The sequence below is a fragment of the Stegostoma tigrinum genome, chromosome 10, assembly GCF_030684315.1.
Source record: "Stegostoma tigrinum isolate sSteTig4 chromosome 10, sSteTig4.hap1, whole genome shotgun sequence".
Taxonomy (NCBI): Eukaryota; Metazoa; Chordata; class Chondrichthyes; order Orectolobiformes; family Stegostomatidae; genus Stegostoma; species Stegostoma tigrinum.
In genome coordinates, this window is record NC_081363.1 from 87,452,707 (window position 1) to 87,469,462 (window position 16,756).

At 43.6% G+C, this 16,756-nt stretch overlaps 1 protein-coding gene across 1 annotated transcript in view; it reads right to left on the minus strand.

Annotated features, from left to right (window-relative positions):
* stard9 (StAR-related lipid transfer (START) domain containing 9) overlaps positions 1-16,756 on the minus strand; it is a 383,628-nt gene that overhangs the window by 359,301 nt on the left and 7,571 nt on the right. Inside the window, exon 2 of the mRNA XM_059649369.1 lies at positions 9,154-9,223. Coding sequence (XP_059505352.1) covers positions 9,154-9,223 — 70 coding nt within the window. The remainder of the gene's footprint in view (positions 1-9,153; positions 9,224-16,756) is intronic.

The window sequence follows — 16,756 nt, forward strand, 5'->3', positions numbered from 1 at the left end:
CTAAAAAATTTTAATAAGACTAGTCAAACAAGATGCAGGAAGGATGTCCTGATGGTGGGGAAGTCCAGAACCACAGTTTAAGGGTAACCTTTTAGGACCAAGATAAGCAAACATTTCTTCACCCAGAGAGTTGTGAACCATGTGTGATCTACAACTGTTTCTAACTGACACTTGCACTCAGCTCCAGCAGAGAATTCTCCTGCCTAAGTAGCTGCTGTTCCAGCTTCTTGAAGCTGTGCTGCGTGGTGGACCTGGGAATGGATGGAATAAATCCTGCAGGCTTTTTTAACTACACATACCCTCTCTAATGCCCTTGCTACTCCTCCAATGCAGATTCAGTCTTGAGGAGAGCAGAGAATGGGGGAACCTGAGACTGGACAAGTTAGAGCAACAAACTGAGCAGATACTGAAACCGAATCAGTTTCTGATAGAAGCATGTGACTTCGCTCCCACTGATCGCTATGAGTGAAGTTTTAGAGACAATTTACAGGGAGGCAACGGCACAATCTATAAATCCAGAAACCCGGGCAATGTTCTGAAGATGACAGATGGTGAAATTTGAATTCAGTATAAATCTGGAATTAAGAATCAAACAATGATCATGATGATGGTTAATTGTCATAAAAACCCATCCAGTTCACCAATGACCTTTAGGGAAGGTGATTGCCATCTTTATCTATATGCCTATGTATGCTTCTAGACCCACAGCAATGTGGCTGACTATGGGCAATTATCGATGGCCTAACCAGTGACATCCTGAGAACGAACGAAAAAAAATTTAGGGGATTCAGGGCAAATATGCACGCTGATTACTGAGGATTGGAGTAATGACTCAGAAACTATTTCCAGTGGCAGAAAGATCACAGATCTGACCACAGCAGAATTAGGTCATTCAGCCCATCAAGTCAGTGCTGTCATTTGATTATGACTGATATTTTTCTTAACTCCATTCTCCTGCCTTGCCCTTGAAATCTTTGATCCTCTTGCTAATAAAAACATATCACTGTCTTAAATACACTCAGTGGCTTAGCCTCCACAGCCCTCTGCGACAGTGAGTTCAACAGATTAACCATCCTCTGCCTGAAGGAATTCCTCACCTCAGCTCTGAAGGGTCATCCCTTCACTCAGAATCTGTGCCTTTGGGTCCTGGTCTCTCCTATTACTGGACACATCTTGTCTATCCAGGCCTCAGTATTCTGTAATTTTCAATGAGATTCCAGCGACATCTCCTGCCCCACCAGGGAACCGAACAGCCTTGACCATTGCTACACAACAAAAGATGCCTACTGCTCCGTACCCTGTCCACACTTTGGAAAATCCGATCACAATGCTGTGTTCCTCCTCCTCGTTTACAGGCAGAAGTTGAAACATAAGGATTAAGCACAGAAATTAGTACGGTACTGGTCTGAGGCAGAGGAAGAGCTTCTCAGAGACTGCTTGGAATCAGTGGACTGCACATTCAAAAATTCAGCGGACAACCTAGACAAGTACGCTGCCACCACTATCACAGACTTCATTAGAAGTGTGTGGAAGACTGCATATCAAAGAAGGCAATCCATACATTGCCCAACTAGAAGCCTTGGATGAAGTAGGAAATCCACTGCATTCTGAAAACCAGGCATGCGTCATTTAACTCAAGATGACACAGACTTTATAGGAATTCAAGATACGACCTCTGCAAGGCCATTAGAGATGCCAAGTCAGTACTGGGCCAGGTTAGAGGCTCAAACTAACCACACAGCCACCTATCACCTGTGGAAAGGCCACCGGGATACAAAATGAAGCAGAACAAAATAGCAGACAAAAACACATCCCTCCCTGACGTGTTCAATGCCTTGTACGCTCGGTTCAGTGGCTTGGTTTCACTTACCCTGACAGCCCCAGACACATCTGTTCTCTCAGTTACACTGCAGACATCAGATCAGCCTTCTTGAAAGTAAATCCGAAGAAAGCGACTGGCCCAGATGGAGTACCCAGCTGTGCACTCAGACCAGCCGGCAGGAGTATTTACTAACATCTTTGGCCTCTCTTTGCTACAATCTTAAGTCCCTACCTGCTTCAAGAAGACAACCATCATTCCAGTACCGCAGAAAACATATGCACGTGCCTCAAAGACTACCACCCAGTGACTCTGACCTCGATAATCGTGAAATGCTTTGAAACGGTTTTCATGGCTCACATCAACTCCAACCTCCCAGCCTGCCTCAATCCCTTGCAATTTGCCTACCAGCGAAATAGGTCCACAGCAGATGCCATTTCACTAGCCCTGCACTCACCCCCTGAATAATAAGGATACCTATGTCACGTTCCTACTTATTAACTATGCCTCTGCCTTCAACATTATAATCCCCAAAGTCATCTCAAAACTCAAAGTCCTAGGTCTCAGCTCCATACTCTGCAAATGGATTCTCAGCTTCCTGACCCACAGACCACAGTGAAGATAGAAAACACCTCCATGCTAATCATCATCACCAGCACCCCGCAAGGATGTATACTCAGCCCCCTTCTGTGCTCCCTTTATACTCATGACTGTGGGGTCAAATTTCATATGTACGCTATCTACAAGTTCGCTGACAACATCCAGTTGTAGGCTGGATATCAAACAACGACAAGATGAGTCAGAATAAAAGGAGGAGATAGAATGCTTGTTATCATGATGCAATGATAACAACTGCTCTCTCAATGTCAGCAAAACTAAATAACTGATCATGGACTTCAGGAAGAAAAAGAGGACTCGTCTCTATCTACACCAATGGAGCTGAGATGGACAGTCGAGTGTGTCAAGTTCCTAGGGCTGATGCTAATCAACAATCTGTCCTGAACTTCCCATGTGTAAGTGATGGCCAAAAAGGCTGGACAATGCCTCTTCTTTCTTAGTCAGCTTAGGAAATTTGGCATGTCCATAAGGACGCTCGCCAACATTTACAGATGCACCCTAGAAAGCATTCTATCTGGGTACATAACTGCTTGATGCAGCAACTGCTCTGCCATAAGAAACTGCAGAAAGTTGTGTATGTAGCCCAGACCATCACAGAAACCAACCACTCCAGTCTATGGACTCCATTTACACTTCTTGCTGCCAATAAAGATCCCTCCCACCCCAGTAATACTCTCTTCCAACCTGTTCTGTCAGGAAGAAGATACAAAGGCTTAAATAAATGTATCAGCAGGTCCAAGAACAGCTTCTACCCTGATATTATTAGACTGCTCAATGGACCTTTCTAATTTCAAAATTGTTGATTTTGCTTTTGTGCACCTCCTGTGCAGCCGTAATCTTGTACACCTCACCCTGTCTAAACATTCCATGATCTGTATGTCCGATGTAACGATCTGCCTACTGCTTGCAAAACAAAACTTTTCACAGTAAATCAAATCAAATTATACATTCTCAGCAGTATATGCATCCTCTTGTATTCTAGTCCTCTCAAAATGAATGTTAACAATGTACTGGGCTTCATAACTGTCAAATGAATTTGGAAGTTAACCTTAAGAGACCATGAATTCCTAAGTTCTATCGTGTTTCAGATTTCCAAAGCCTTTCCCTCATTGCAAATAGTCTACACTTCTATTCTTCCTATCAAAGTGCATAACCTTGCCACGTCTTTGCCCCACTCCCTTATCCATTCAAAGCTTTCTGCAGTCTCCCCATTTCCTCAACCTTTCCCTCCACCTACCTTTGTATCATCTGTAAACCTCAGCTCCTTTGTCACGATAATTAATATTTAACATATACAGTTGTGGATCCCAGCACTGACTCCTGCAGAATTCCACTAAAGGTCTCTGCCTTCTGCCAGTCAGTCAATTCTCTATTCATGCTATACCTCACTCCTCACACTGCTATTTAACAGTCTCCTGTGCACTACCTTGTTAAATCTGGAAATACAAATAGATCACATCCACTGGCTCTCCTTTGTCCAACTTGTTCACTAACATCGCAAAGAATTCTAACAGATTTGTCAGGTATGATCTGCCCTTGAAAAAGCTGTGCTGACCTTATTTTACTCTGCACTTCTAAGTATTCCACAACTGCATATAATGGACTCTAAAATTTTACAAACAACCGAGGTCAGGTTAATTGGCCTATAATTCCCCATCTCTGAATCTCTCCCTTTTTAAACAGTGGTATTACATTAACCATTTTCCACCTCTGGGGCCCTCCCTGACTCCAGTAATTTCTCTAAGATCACCACCATTGCCTCCACAAGCTCTTCAGCTGTCTCCTTCAGAAGGGCAGCACTGTGGCTCAATGGTGAGCACTACTGCCTCACAGCACCAGCAACCCAGTTTCAATTCCACCCCCGGGCAATTGTCTATGTGGAATTTGCTTGTTCTCTCTGTGTCTGTGTGCGTTTACTCCAGGTGCTCCAGTTTCCTTCCGCAGGTTAAGTAAACTGGACATGCTAAATTGCCCATAATGTCCGGGGATATCCTGGGGAACTGGGACAACCATAGAAATGTAGGGTTACAGGGACAGGATAGAGAGGCTTGATCTGGGTGGGATGCTCCTCACAGGGTCAGTGTGAACTTGATGGGCTGAATGGCCTGCTTCCATACTGTAGAGATTCCTCAATTTCTACGCTCAACCATTGCTCTTGATCCTGACTACCTAGAATGTTCATTGATCTATCCTTCTTGGATCTGAAACAGATAACCTTCTCCTTTCTTGCACTGTTCCATCTGGTAGAGATGTACCTGCTCTCAATGCAATATCCCTTTGCAATTTATTACTCTAAGTTACATGAATTACTACAGCATCCAACTTGGTTTTGTCAGCAAACTTATATTTACAATTCTCAATTTTATCAAGTAATTTATAATTATAATGAAAGTTTATAAGACGCCACAAGACCGCCCAATTTGAGTATATATCCACCATTCTTTCTCTATGTCTTACCTCTGAATTAATTCCCTATCCAAGTGAATAGGTTGCTTCCAAAGCGACACCCTCTCTTTCCCAACAGTCTCTTACATTGAGTGATAAGAGCACCTGGAGTAAACCCACACAGACACAGAGAGAAGAGTCCATAAATTACTTTCAAAAATAATTAGATACTTTCTGGGATAGAAGGATTTGTCATTAAAAAAGACAGCAGCATTAAATCAAGTGTCATGGGGAGGAAAAGTTTTGGCATAAACCACAGAATCTCACAATTGTTGTGGGTGCAGAAGTCAGCCATTTGGCCCATCGGGCCTGCACTGGTTCTCTGAGTGGGCATCATCCCACCATTTCAACCATAATCAGCACATAAATTTTACTTAGATGATCATTTAATACCCTCTTGAATGACTGAAGTGGACCTGTTCCATCATACTTCCAGGTGGTGCATTCGAAGTCATTGTACGAAAAGGTTTATTTTCCTCACAACACATTCAATTATGTTGCATATCACTAAACCTGTGCCCTCTCACTCTTGATCCTTTCAAGAAAAGCAACAATTTCTCCCTACTCACACTGTCCAGATATCATTATTTTGAAAGCTTCTATCAAATCTCCTCTTCACAGAAAATAGTCCCAACTTCTCCAATCTTTTCTTATAACTGAAGCTTCTCATTCCTGGAACCCTTCTTGTAACCTGATCCTGTATTCTCCCCAGTGCATTCACATCCTTCCTAAAGTGTGGTTCCCAGAACAATGCACAATACTTCAACTGAGGTCTAACTTAGCAAAAATTACAAATTCAAGATAACCTCCCTGCTCTTGTACACCATGCCCTTATCAATAAAAGTCAGAAGTCACACAAGATCAGGTTATAGTCCACATGACACCTGATTTAATGATCTAACACCCGACGAAGGGGCTACACTCCAAAAGCTTGCGATTTCAAACTAACCTGTTGGACTATAACCTGGTATCGTGTGACTTCTGACCTTGTCCAACCCAGTCCAACACCAGCTCCTCCACATCACGTTTATCAATAAAGTATATGATGCTATAGATTTTATTAACATCATTCCCCACATATCCTGCCCCCTTTAATGACGTATGCAAATATTCATCCAGGTCATTTCATTCCTGCACATGCTTTAAAGTACTACACTTTATTTCGTAAAGTCTGGTCACATTCCTTCTACCATATATATGTATAAAACCTAACACTCATCCACATCGACCTTCATTTGCCCATTACACCAACTTGTCAATATCTTAAATTCTGCACTGTCCTCTTCAGTTTACTGTGAATCCAAGTTTTGCATGCATTCACAGAGTTTGAAATTGTTCTCTGTACTTGGGTGTGCATGTCAGGAAAAGCTAAGGGCTAATACTGACCTCTGAGAATTCCATACATTTCACAAAGCCTGAAAAATATCCAATTGAATTAAACAGCCTGTTACAATTCTGCTCATGGTGGAAACTGGCGAAGTTGCCACAGAAGATGCAGAAGCGGTCAGTAGGTTGGCACAAAGTCATGACGTGTACTATTTGGAGCAACAGCACTAACGGGCTGAGAGAGGTGAGGGCTACAGGGTCTAAAATTATAACTAAATAAATGATGCAGATCTTTTGAACAGCCTCCTCAACACCCAGCAATCCCAGCAGTTTCCTCTGCTGTGTGTCTGGAAATGACAGACCAACTCTACCCTGCAGTTTCCCACACCTGCCCACACCAAAAAAAATCCCTCCACTCAATAGAGTGTCTCCCAAGGCAGATGGAGAAATTTTCTGATTCCCACTACCTACTCAGAGAAAAAACCTGAGCGTTTTATTAGAGGAATTCTTTTTAATAGAATCCCTACAGTCCAGATAGAGACCATTTGACCCATCAAGTCTGCAATAACCCTCCAAACAGCTTCCCACTCAGACCCATCCCATTTCTGTAACCTCGCATTTACCATGGCTACTCCACGTAGCATGCAGATCCCTGAACACTACAGGGCAATTTAGCATGGCCAATCCACCTGACCTGCACATCTTTGGACTGTGGGAGAAAACTGAAACAAGCAGCAGAGAACGTGCAAACTCCACATAGACAGTCGCCCAAGACTGGAATCCAACCTTAGTCCCTGGCAATTTGAGGCAGCAGAGCTAACCACTGTGTCACTGCTGCCCCAAGAAGTTCGACAAATTTAAGTTACAAGACAGAAAAGTACCTATATCTTACATGGTGTGAGTTCTCACAAAAATCCTTAAGGTACAAAAACTGCATACATGTTAGTGTTTGAAATATGGGAATGAATATTGATTTATAACTTTATTATCTCTTGTTTTAATATTCATTCACCACTTCTCTGTTACATTTTGTTTTATTACACTTAAAAGACCATTATGTTCCCTTGGTTTTTAAACTTAATTACTTAGTGAATATGAATTTTCTCATGCAAATCGTACTTCAATTACATTTTTAAGCTGCAAATATGCTTCAAGAATAATACGCCATTATAAAATAAGGACTGATCTCGACATGTTTTTATTTAAAGCTAAGGGTGTTCAGCACTCAATAGGTTAAAGCATTTTTTAAAATCAAGAATTCTTTCTCTACAGCTTCAGGCTTCCTGTTTACCCTAATCACTCTCAGCTGCTAACAACACTCATGAAGGAAAACAGCACAGCTAGTCCTATCAGATTTATACATAGAAAACAATTATCCAGAGACTTTTGACAATGGGCATCCTGATGGACAGAAAATACAAATTCTATCCTAAACTGTCTAAAAGATTTACTGCTCAAAAAGATTTGCTATCTTCGAAATGAGTTTGAAATGAAAAGTTTAGAAGTGAAAGCACAAGAAAATGAGACTAATTAGATTATTTTCTGAAAAAGGTGGTAGACACTGTGAGCCAAGGGCAGGTAATGGCTTAGTGGTATTATCACTAGACTATTCAGCTAGAGGTCCAGGTAACGTTCTGGGACCTTGGTTCAAAACCTGTCATGGCAAATGCTGAAATTTAAATTCAATTTTAAAAATCCACATGTAAGATTCTACTGAGCATCATGAAATTGTTGTTAATTGTCAGGAAGAGCCCATCTGGTTCACAAATGCCCTTTAAGGAAGGAAACTGCTATCCTCACCTGTCTGGCCTACATATGATGCCAGATCCACAGCAATGCCTTGGCTTTTAACTAGGGGTGGTCAATAAATGCTGGGCCTAACCCACGATGCCCACATCCCAAGAATGAATAACAAAAATGGTCTCCTTTTGAGCCAAAAGTTTTTACGGCAAGCACGACAAAGAGGTCAACATAATTTTTTATGCTTGTTTGCACGCATAAAACTTCTAAGTAATAATGTATTTTGTTGAAATAATTACATTGAACAAAAGTATTGATTTTTTTCAAGTTTACAGACCGGACTGTCCATAGATCTGGAAACAGATAGTAGGGTTTCTGGGTGTCCTGTGCATGAATCACAAGTTAGTATGCAGGTACAGCCAGTGATAAGGCAAACAGATGTAATGGTGTTTATTACAAGAGAAATAATACAAAAGGTTTACTGCAGCTGGACAGGGCCTTGGTGTGACTACAACTGGAGAACTGAATACTGTTTTGACGTCCTTATTTGAAAAGTGATACAACTGGGAAGAAGGCTTGTCTTAGGAAGAAAGGGTGAACAGGTTGGGCCTGCTTCAATTGCAGTTCAGAAGAATAACAGGTGATCCTACTAAACGTTACAAGATCCTGACTGGATTTGATAGGGCAGATTCTGAGAGGACATTTCCCCTTGTAGAAGAACTAAAACTCTGGATATGGTTTAAGAAAGAGAGAACTCACTAATAAGACAGAAATAAGGAGAACTTTGTTTCTCTCTGATGGTTGTTTGACTGAAGAATTCTCTTTCCCAGAAAACAGTGGAGACTGGGATATTGAATGTACTCAAGGCTGTGTTAGATAGATTTTTGTTAGATAAAAGGGTCCAGGACAAGAAATCACAAGACAGAGAAGCAGAAATAGGCCATTCAATCCATCAGGTCTGCTCTACCTTCAAGAAGATCATGGCTGATCTGTTAATCCTCAACTCTACTTTCCTGCCTAATCTCCTACTCTTTGATTCTGTTAGTGATTAAAAATCTCTTAGCCTTGAACATACTTAATGATTCAGCCTCAAAATCCAGCCCTCTGCATGAGATAATAACACAGGTTAATGACCTTCAGAAAAATAAAATCCACTGTCTTAAATGGATAACTACTTGGAGATACGGTTCCAGAGGGGCACTTACCTTTATATTTCTGATGCTGGCTCTCTTGTCATCCACTTGCACAATTATACTTGATCCTTCTGCATTTTCTCTGGAGGAGAGACGAACTATATAAGTATATATAAAATGGATATCACTACATCAAAACTACTTTTATTATGTAGAAAGGTGAAGCAAACATTGCATTTCAATATTCAGTCAGACATGCCAGAGTTCCTGAGTTCTGAAGAAAGGTCACTGGACTTATTTTCTCTCCACATAAGTGCTTAGATCTGCTGAGTTTCTCCTGCAATTTCTGTTTCTGATGCTAGACTTCCTATGTTGTAATTTGTACCTGAGGAGTTGTCATTTTTTTAAATCCATTTCATCACATGGTCTTTCAAGAATTAATTGGAAAATGATCCTAAAACAAGAAATTAATTTATAATTAATACAACAAATTGTAATCCATGCATCCTGTAATTTGTCTGATGAAGTACAGTTCTGATACAACAACTGTATTGCTAAAACTATTTAGAAGAGGCAGTAATTTCTGTTTCACAATCATTAATGATGCGTTTGGAAGATCAAATTCAAGGGCGAACTATACAGTAAATGGAAAAGTCCTAGGAAAAATTGATGAACAGAGAGATCTGGGTGTTCAGGTCCATTGTTCCCTGAAGGTGACAACGCAGGTCAATAGGTTGGTCAAGAAGGCATATGGCATGCTTTCCTTCATTGGACGGGGTATTGAGTACAAGAGTTGGCAGGTCACGTTGCAGTTGTATAGGACTTTGGTTCAGCCACATTTGGAGTACTGTGTGCAGTTCTGGTCACCACATTACCAAAAGGATGTGGATGCTTTGGAGAGGGTGCAGAGGAGGTTCACCAGGATGTTGCCTGGTATGGAGGGTAATAGCTATGAAGAGAGGTTGAGTAGATTAGGATTATTTTCATTAGAAAGACGGAGATTGAGGGGGGACCTGATTGAGGTCTACAAAATCATGAGGGGTATAGACAGGGTGGATAGCAAAAAGCTTTTTCCCCCAGAGTGGGGGACTCAATTACTACGGGTGATGAATTCAAAGTGAGAGGAGGAAAGTTTAAGGGAGATATGCATGGAAAGTTCTTTACACAAAGGGTGGTGGGCGCCTGGAACGCGTTGCCAGCGGAGGCGGTAGACGCAGACACGTTAGCGTCTTTTAAGATATATTTGGACAGGTACATGGATGGGCAGGGAGCAAATGCACACAGACCGTTAGAAAATAGATAACAGGTTAGACAGAGGATCTTGATTGGTGCAGGCTTGGAGGGCCAAAGGGCCTGTTCCTATGCTGGAGGTTTCTTTGTAATACTGTCATTTCTTGTGAACAAGCAAAACTAAACCCTATTTCAGAAAGTTTCTCTTACATGCATAGAAGTCAACATATACATTAATTTTTCATTGACAATCTACTGACAACAACAAATAATCTTGAACTGACTTAACCTGGCGAGCTCATTAGTTTACAACACCAAACTAAAAGGTTCCCTTATCAAGTCTCAGGGCTGCCAGAGTTTTGGGGTCACCACAATCATCAAATGAGAAGGGGAAAGTCAATTGTATAGATACTTGATTAGACTGCATCCGGAATATTATGTATGGGGATAGTAGGAACTGCTGATGCTGGAGAATCTGAGATAACACAGTGTGCAGCTGGATGAACACTGCAGGCCAAGCAGCATCAGAGGAGCAGGAAAGCTTGACGTTTCGGGTCGGGATCCTTCTTCAGAAAATCAGGCATATTATGTATGGCTCTGGTCTGTTTAACTCAGCAAAGATATTATTTCTATACGTGGAGTGCAATGAGGTTGAGCAAATCAGCCTATATTCTCTGACATTTCAAAGAAAGAATGGTGATTTCATTAAAATCTACAAAATACATCACAGAATAGACAGGGTAGAAGCAGTTAAGATAGCTTCCCTGGTTGTCAGTGCAGGCTTGGTTGGCCAACAAGCTTGTTCCTGTGCTGTAATTTTCTTTGCACATAGTCCAGAAATGGGACACAATTAAAAAAATAAGGGACCGCCATTTGTGGCTAAGGTGTGGAGGTTGTGAACTATTCGAATTCTCTACCTTGGAGAGCTGTGGAAGTCTTTGAGTATGTTTAAGGCAGAGATTGACAGATTGCTAATTACCAATGGTACATAAGGTCATGAGGATGGAACAGGTAAAAGTCATTGAAGATTTAAACAGCCATGACTGTACTGAATGGTGGGGCAAGTTAGATAAGATGAATGGCCTACTTCTGTCCCCATGTCTTAAAGAAAGGAGAAAATAGTCCAATACTGTTGGCTAATCATAGCCTACCCCTTCAAGATATTTCACACTGGTATTCATTTCATCTCCTTACAAGATTAGATGAAAGTAGTAGGAGAATGGATCACTGAATTTCTCATATGATTTGCTTCAAAAAGAAGTTGTAATGATTAATTCACATTTATACTTTTCACATCTTCAAGGCATTCCAAAATACAGCCTCAAAGTGAATTACTGGGGAAGTGTGCTCACTTTTGGTCTGTAGACAAATGATGTCCATTTCAAGCCCACCAACTCCCACAGCTACCTTGAATACACCTCCTCCCACCCAGCCCCCTGCAAAAATTCCATCGCCTATTCCCAATTCCTTCGCCTCTGCCACATCTGCTCCCACGATGAGGCATTCCACTCCCGCACATCCCAGATGGCTGTGTTCTTCAAGGACCACAACTTGCCCCCACAGTGGCTGAGAACGCCCTTGACCATGTCTCCTGCATTTCCCGCAACACATCCCTCACATCCCGCTCCGCAATAACCGCCCCAAGAGAATCCCCCTCGTTCTCACATACCACCCCACCAACCTCCAGATACAACGCATCATCCTCCGACACTTCCGCCATCTACAATCTGACCCCACTACCCAAGACATTTTTCCATCCCCACCCTTGTCTGCCTTCCAGAGAGACCACTCTCTCCATGACTCCCTTGTCCGCTCCACACTCCCCACAAACCCCACCATACCTGGCACCTTCCCCTGCAACACTTGCCCCCCCATACCTCCTTCCCTCACCCCCATCCCAGGCCCCAAGATGACTTTCCATATTAAGCAGATGTTCACCTGCACATCTGCCAATGTATCCACTGTACCCAATGTGGCTTCCTCTACGTTGGGGTAACCAAGCGGAGGCTTGGGGACTGCTTTGCAGAACACCTCCGCTCGGTTCGCAATAAACAACTACACCTCCCTGTCGCGAACCATTTTAACTCCCCCTCCCATTCCTTAGACGACATGTCCATCATGGGCCTCCTGCAGTGCCACAATGATGCCACCCGAAGGTTGCAGGAACAGCAACTCATATTCCGCTTGGGAACCCTGCAGCCCAATGGTATCAATGTGGACTTCACAAGCTTCAAAATCTCCCCCTCCCAAAACCAGCCCAGCTCATCCCTGCCTCCCTAACCTGTTTTTCCTCGCACCTATCCCCTCCTACCACCTCAAGCCGCACCTCCATTTCCCACCTACTAACCTCATCCCACCTCCTTGACCTGTCCGTCCTCCCCGGACTGACCTATCCCCTCTCCACCTCCCCACCCATTCTCTCCTCTATCCATCTTCGGTACTCCTCCCCCTCTCTCCCTATTTATTTCAGAACCCTCTCTCCCCATCGCCCTCTCTGATGAAGGGTCCAGGCCCGAAACGTCAGCTTTTGTGCTCCTGAGATGCTGCTTGGCCTGCTGTGTTCATCCAGCTTCACACTTTGTTATCTTGGATTCTCCAGCATCTGCAGTTCCCATTATCTCTGCGCCTTACAAGCTGATAGGTTCTCTATACATAGCACAGACTGCACTGTGTCCTCGGGTAATCGGCTATACTTCCTGATCAACACTTCCTGCTGCTTTGACGTAGCAACCTCGAGTTCTACGGACCTACAATATCTTACCTGAAATGTCATCTCTACTACCTACCACGAGAGTTCATCTTTGCTACCCTAACAGCAGTCTACATATCACCACATGCGGATGTGAAGAATGCTTTACAAGTGATAAATACCGCCACAAACATTCTGGAGATGAATTTCCCCAAGGCCTCATTCATTGTGGCTGGCATCGTTAACCAAGCTAACCTCTAGAGGGTGCTGCCAAAGTACCACCAACACATCTCCTACCCCACGAGAAGACCGAACATTCTGGACCACTGCTACTAACCAAAGATGCCTACTGCTCCAGCTGCCACCCACACTTCGGAAAATCAGATCACAGCGCTGTGTTCCTTCTCCGAGCTTACATGCGAAAGCTAAAATGGGAGGATCCTTCACAGTGTGTGGGACTGCTTGGAATCAGTGGACCAATCTGTGTTACAGTACTCAGCAGAACACCTAGATGAATACATCACCACCGTCACGGACTTTGTTAGCAAACGCATGGAGAACTGCATACCAAAGAAGTCAATATGAGTGCTCCCTAACTATAAACCTTAGATGAACCGGGAAATCCACTCCCCTGAAGTGGGGACTACACACCACCTTCTGTAGTTTCTTACAGTCCTGTGCAAAACAGTTGCCATACCAGGCAGTTATGCACCTGCACAGTATGCTTTCAATGGTGCATCTGGTGCATCCACTGAATGCTCAGCATTCAAGTCAGATGATCTAGACTCATACCAGGAATCCAGATATGACCTCCGCAAAGCCATCAGGGATGCCAAGAGGCAGTACCAGACCAGGTTAGAGACCTAAACCTACCAAGCAGACTCCCAGCAGTTAGGACAAGGATATAAAACTTAGCCGAGCAAGATAGTGGACCCAATCAAGACTTTCTATGCTTGGTTTGAGCAGAATACCTGCGTGACAATGACACCTGCCCTGACAGCACCAGGCACACCTGTTCCCTCAGTTACCACTGCAGACATCAGGTTGATTTTCCCGGGAGTCAACTGAGGAAAGCGAAGGGCCCGAATGGTGTCCACAGCCGAGCACTCAGATCCCGTGCGGACAAACTGGTCGAAGTATTCACTGACACCGTCACTCTCTCCCTCGTTCAAGCCAAAGTCCCCATCTGATTCAAGAAGACCACCATCAGCCCCGTACTTAAGAAAGCACATGCAATGTGCCCTAATGACTACCGCCCAGTGGCTCTAATGCTTCAAAAGACATCAACTCCAGTCTTCTGCTCTGCCTTGATCCCTCTACAATCTGCCTACTGTTGTAACAGGTCCACAGTGGACGCCATATCCCTGGAACATATGGACAAGGGCACATACATTTGACTTCTGCTCACCAGCTACAGCTCCACTTTCAATACCGTTATCTCCTCCAGACTGATCTTAAAACACCACGACCTTGGCCTCGGCTCCATCCTCTGCAACTGGATCCTCAGCTTTCTGACCCACAGGCCGCAGTGAAAATAGGTAACTGCACCTCCTCCACAATAACACTCAACACTGCAGCCCCCTACTGTACTCCCTGTACACCCATGGCTGTGTTGCCAAATTCCGAATGAATGCCCTCCGCAAGTTCTCTGATGACACCACTGTAGAAGCGCCAATATCTAACAATGATGAGTCAAAATACAGAGGCAAGATAGAGGGCTTGATGACATGTCGCAATGAGAACAACCTCTCTCTCAATGTCAGCAAAACTAAACAACTGATCACTGACTTCAAAAAGAAGGGAGGAGAACGCACCCCCACCTACATCAACGGAACTGAGGTTGAGAGCGTGGAGAGTGTCAAGTTCCTCAGTGACAGTAACCGACATGCCCTGGACTTTCCACGTAGATATGATGGTTAAGAAGGCACTACAATGTCTCTTCTTCCTCAGGCAGCTCAGGAAATTTGAAATGTCCAAAGGATGCTCACTAACTCCTACAGATGCACCGTTGAAAGCATACTGTGCAGGTGCATAATGGCCTGGTATGGCAACTGCTCTGCACAGGACTGTAAGAAACTACAGAAGGTGGTGTTTAGAACCCAGACCATCCTTCCATCCATGGACTCCATTTACACTCCATTAACACTCAACACTGGAGCCCCCCTAGAATGCGTCCTCAGCCCTCTACTGTACTCCCTATACACACACGACTGTGTTTCTAAAATCTGAAAGAACGTCATCTACAAGTTTGCTGATTACACCACTGTTGTGGGATGGATATCTAACAACGATGAGTCAAAACACAAAAGGGAGACAGAAGGTTTGGTGATGTGGTGCAATGAAAACAACCTCTCTCTCAATGTCAGAAAAACTAAAGAATGCATCATTGACTTCAAAAAGAAGGGGAACACGTCCCCACCTACATCAATGGAAATGAGGTTAAGAGGGTGGACAGCGTCAAGTTCCTCGGAGTGACGATAGCCAACACCTGATCCTGGGCTGCCCACATAGAACAACAGTCAAGAAGGCATAACAATGCCTCTTCTTCTCAGGCATTCAGGAAATTTGGTATGTCCACAAGGACCCTCATCAACTTCCACAGATGCACCACTGAAAGCATACTATGCAGGTGTATAACAGCCTGGTATGGCAACTGCTCTGGTCAGGACCATAAGAAATTACAGAATCTGGTGTGCACAGCCCAGACCATAACAGAAGCCAACCTTCCATCCACTTACAGAGCTCGCTGCTGCGGAAAGGCTGCCAACGTCATCAAAGACTCACTGCACCCCGGTAATGATCTGCTTCAAACCTCTTCAGCCAGGCAGAAGGTACAGAAGCCTGAACGTACACACAAGTTCGTTCAGGTACAGCTCTACCTGGCAATTATTAGACTGATGAATGGACTCTGTAGGCTCAAATAATGACTGATCTTGCTAATGAAATCTCGCGTGGTGCACGCCCTGTGCAATGTAGCCCGTGCCTCTGTCTAAGTCATTTTGACCTGTACATTCTTGCTTACTATGTTCTGTTTGTACAAAACTTTTCACTGTACTTCAGTACAAGTGACAATAAATCAACCAATATGGTAGACTCTTGACTGGCCTCTGGACAATTAGAGATGTGTAATAAATGGAAGCCCAGCCAGTAATGTCCCCATGCCCCCTTGGAAGTGTAACAGTATAGAGTTTATTGACAAAGTTCCAGCCAGCTTCACGATTATCTGGGATCAGGGAAAACATTCTATATGACCTCGAGGATACCAACATTGTCTGCATCTGGAAGCAGATAGAATCCAAAACTGTGTGCAGGGTAGGTGATGGTCCAGTGGTATTATCGCTAGACTATTAATCCAGAAACCCAGCTAACGTTCTGGGGGCCCAGGTTCAAATCCCACCATGGCAGACAGTGAAATTCAAATTCAATAAAAAAAGTCTGGAATTAAGAATCTGCTGATCACCACGAAATTGTAGTCAATTGTCAGAAAAACCCATCTAGTTCACTAATGTCCTTCAGGGAAGGAAATCTGCCATCCTCACCTGATTTGGCCTACATGTGTCTCCAGATCCACAGCAATGTCATTGGCCCTCAACTGTCCTCTGAAATAGCCTAGAATGCCACCCAGTAGTATCAACTGCTAAAAAGTCTCAAAGAAATGGAACCAGACGGATCACTAGCATTGACCTAGGCACCCAAAAAGATGACACTAGAAACCGCCGTCTCAACCCTGCAGAGTCCTCCTCAATTAAATCTGGG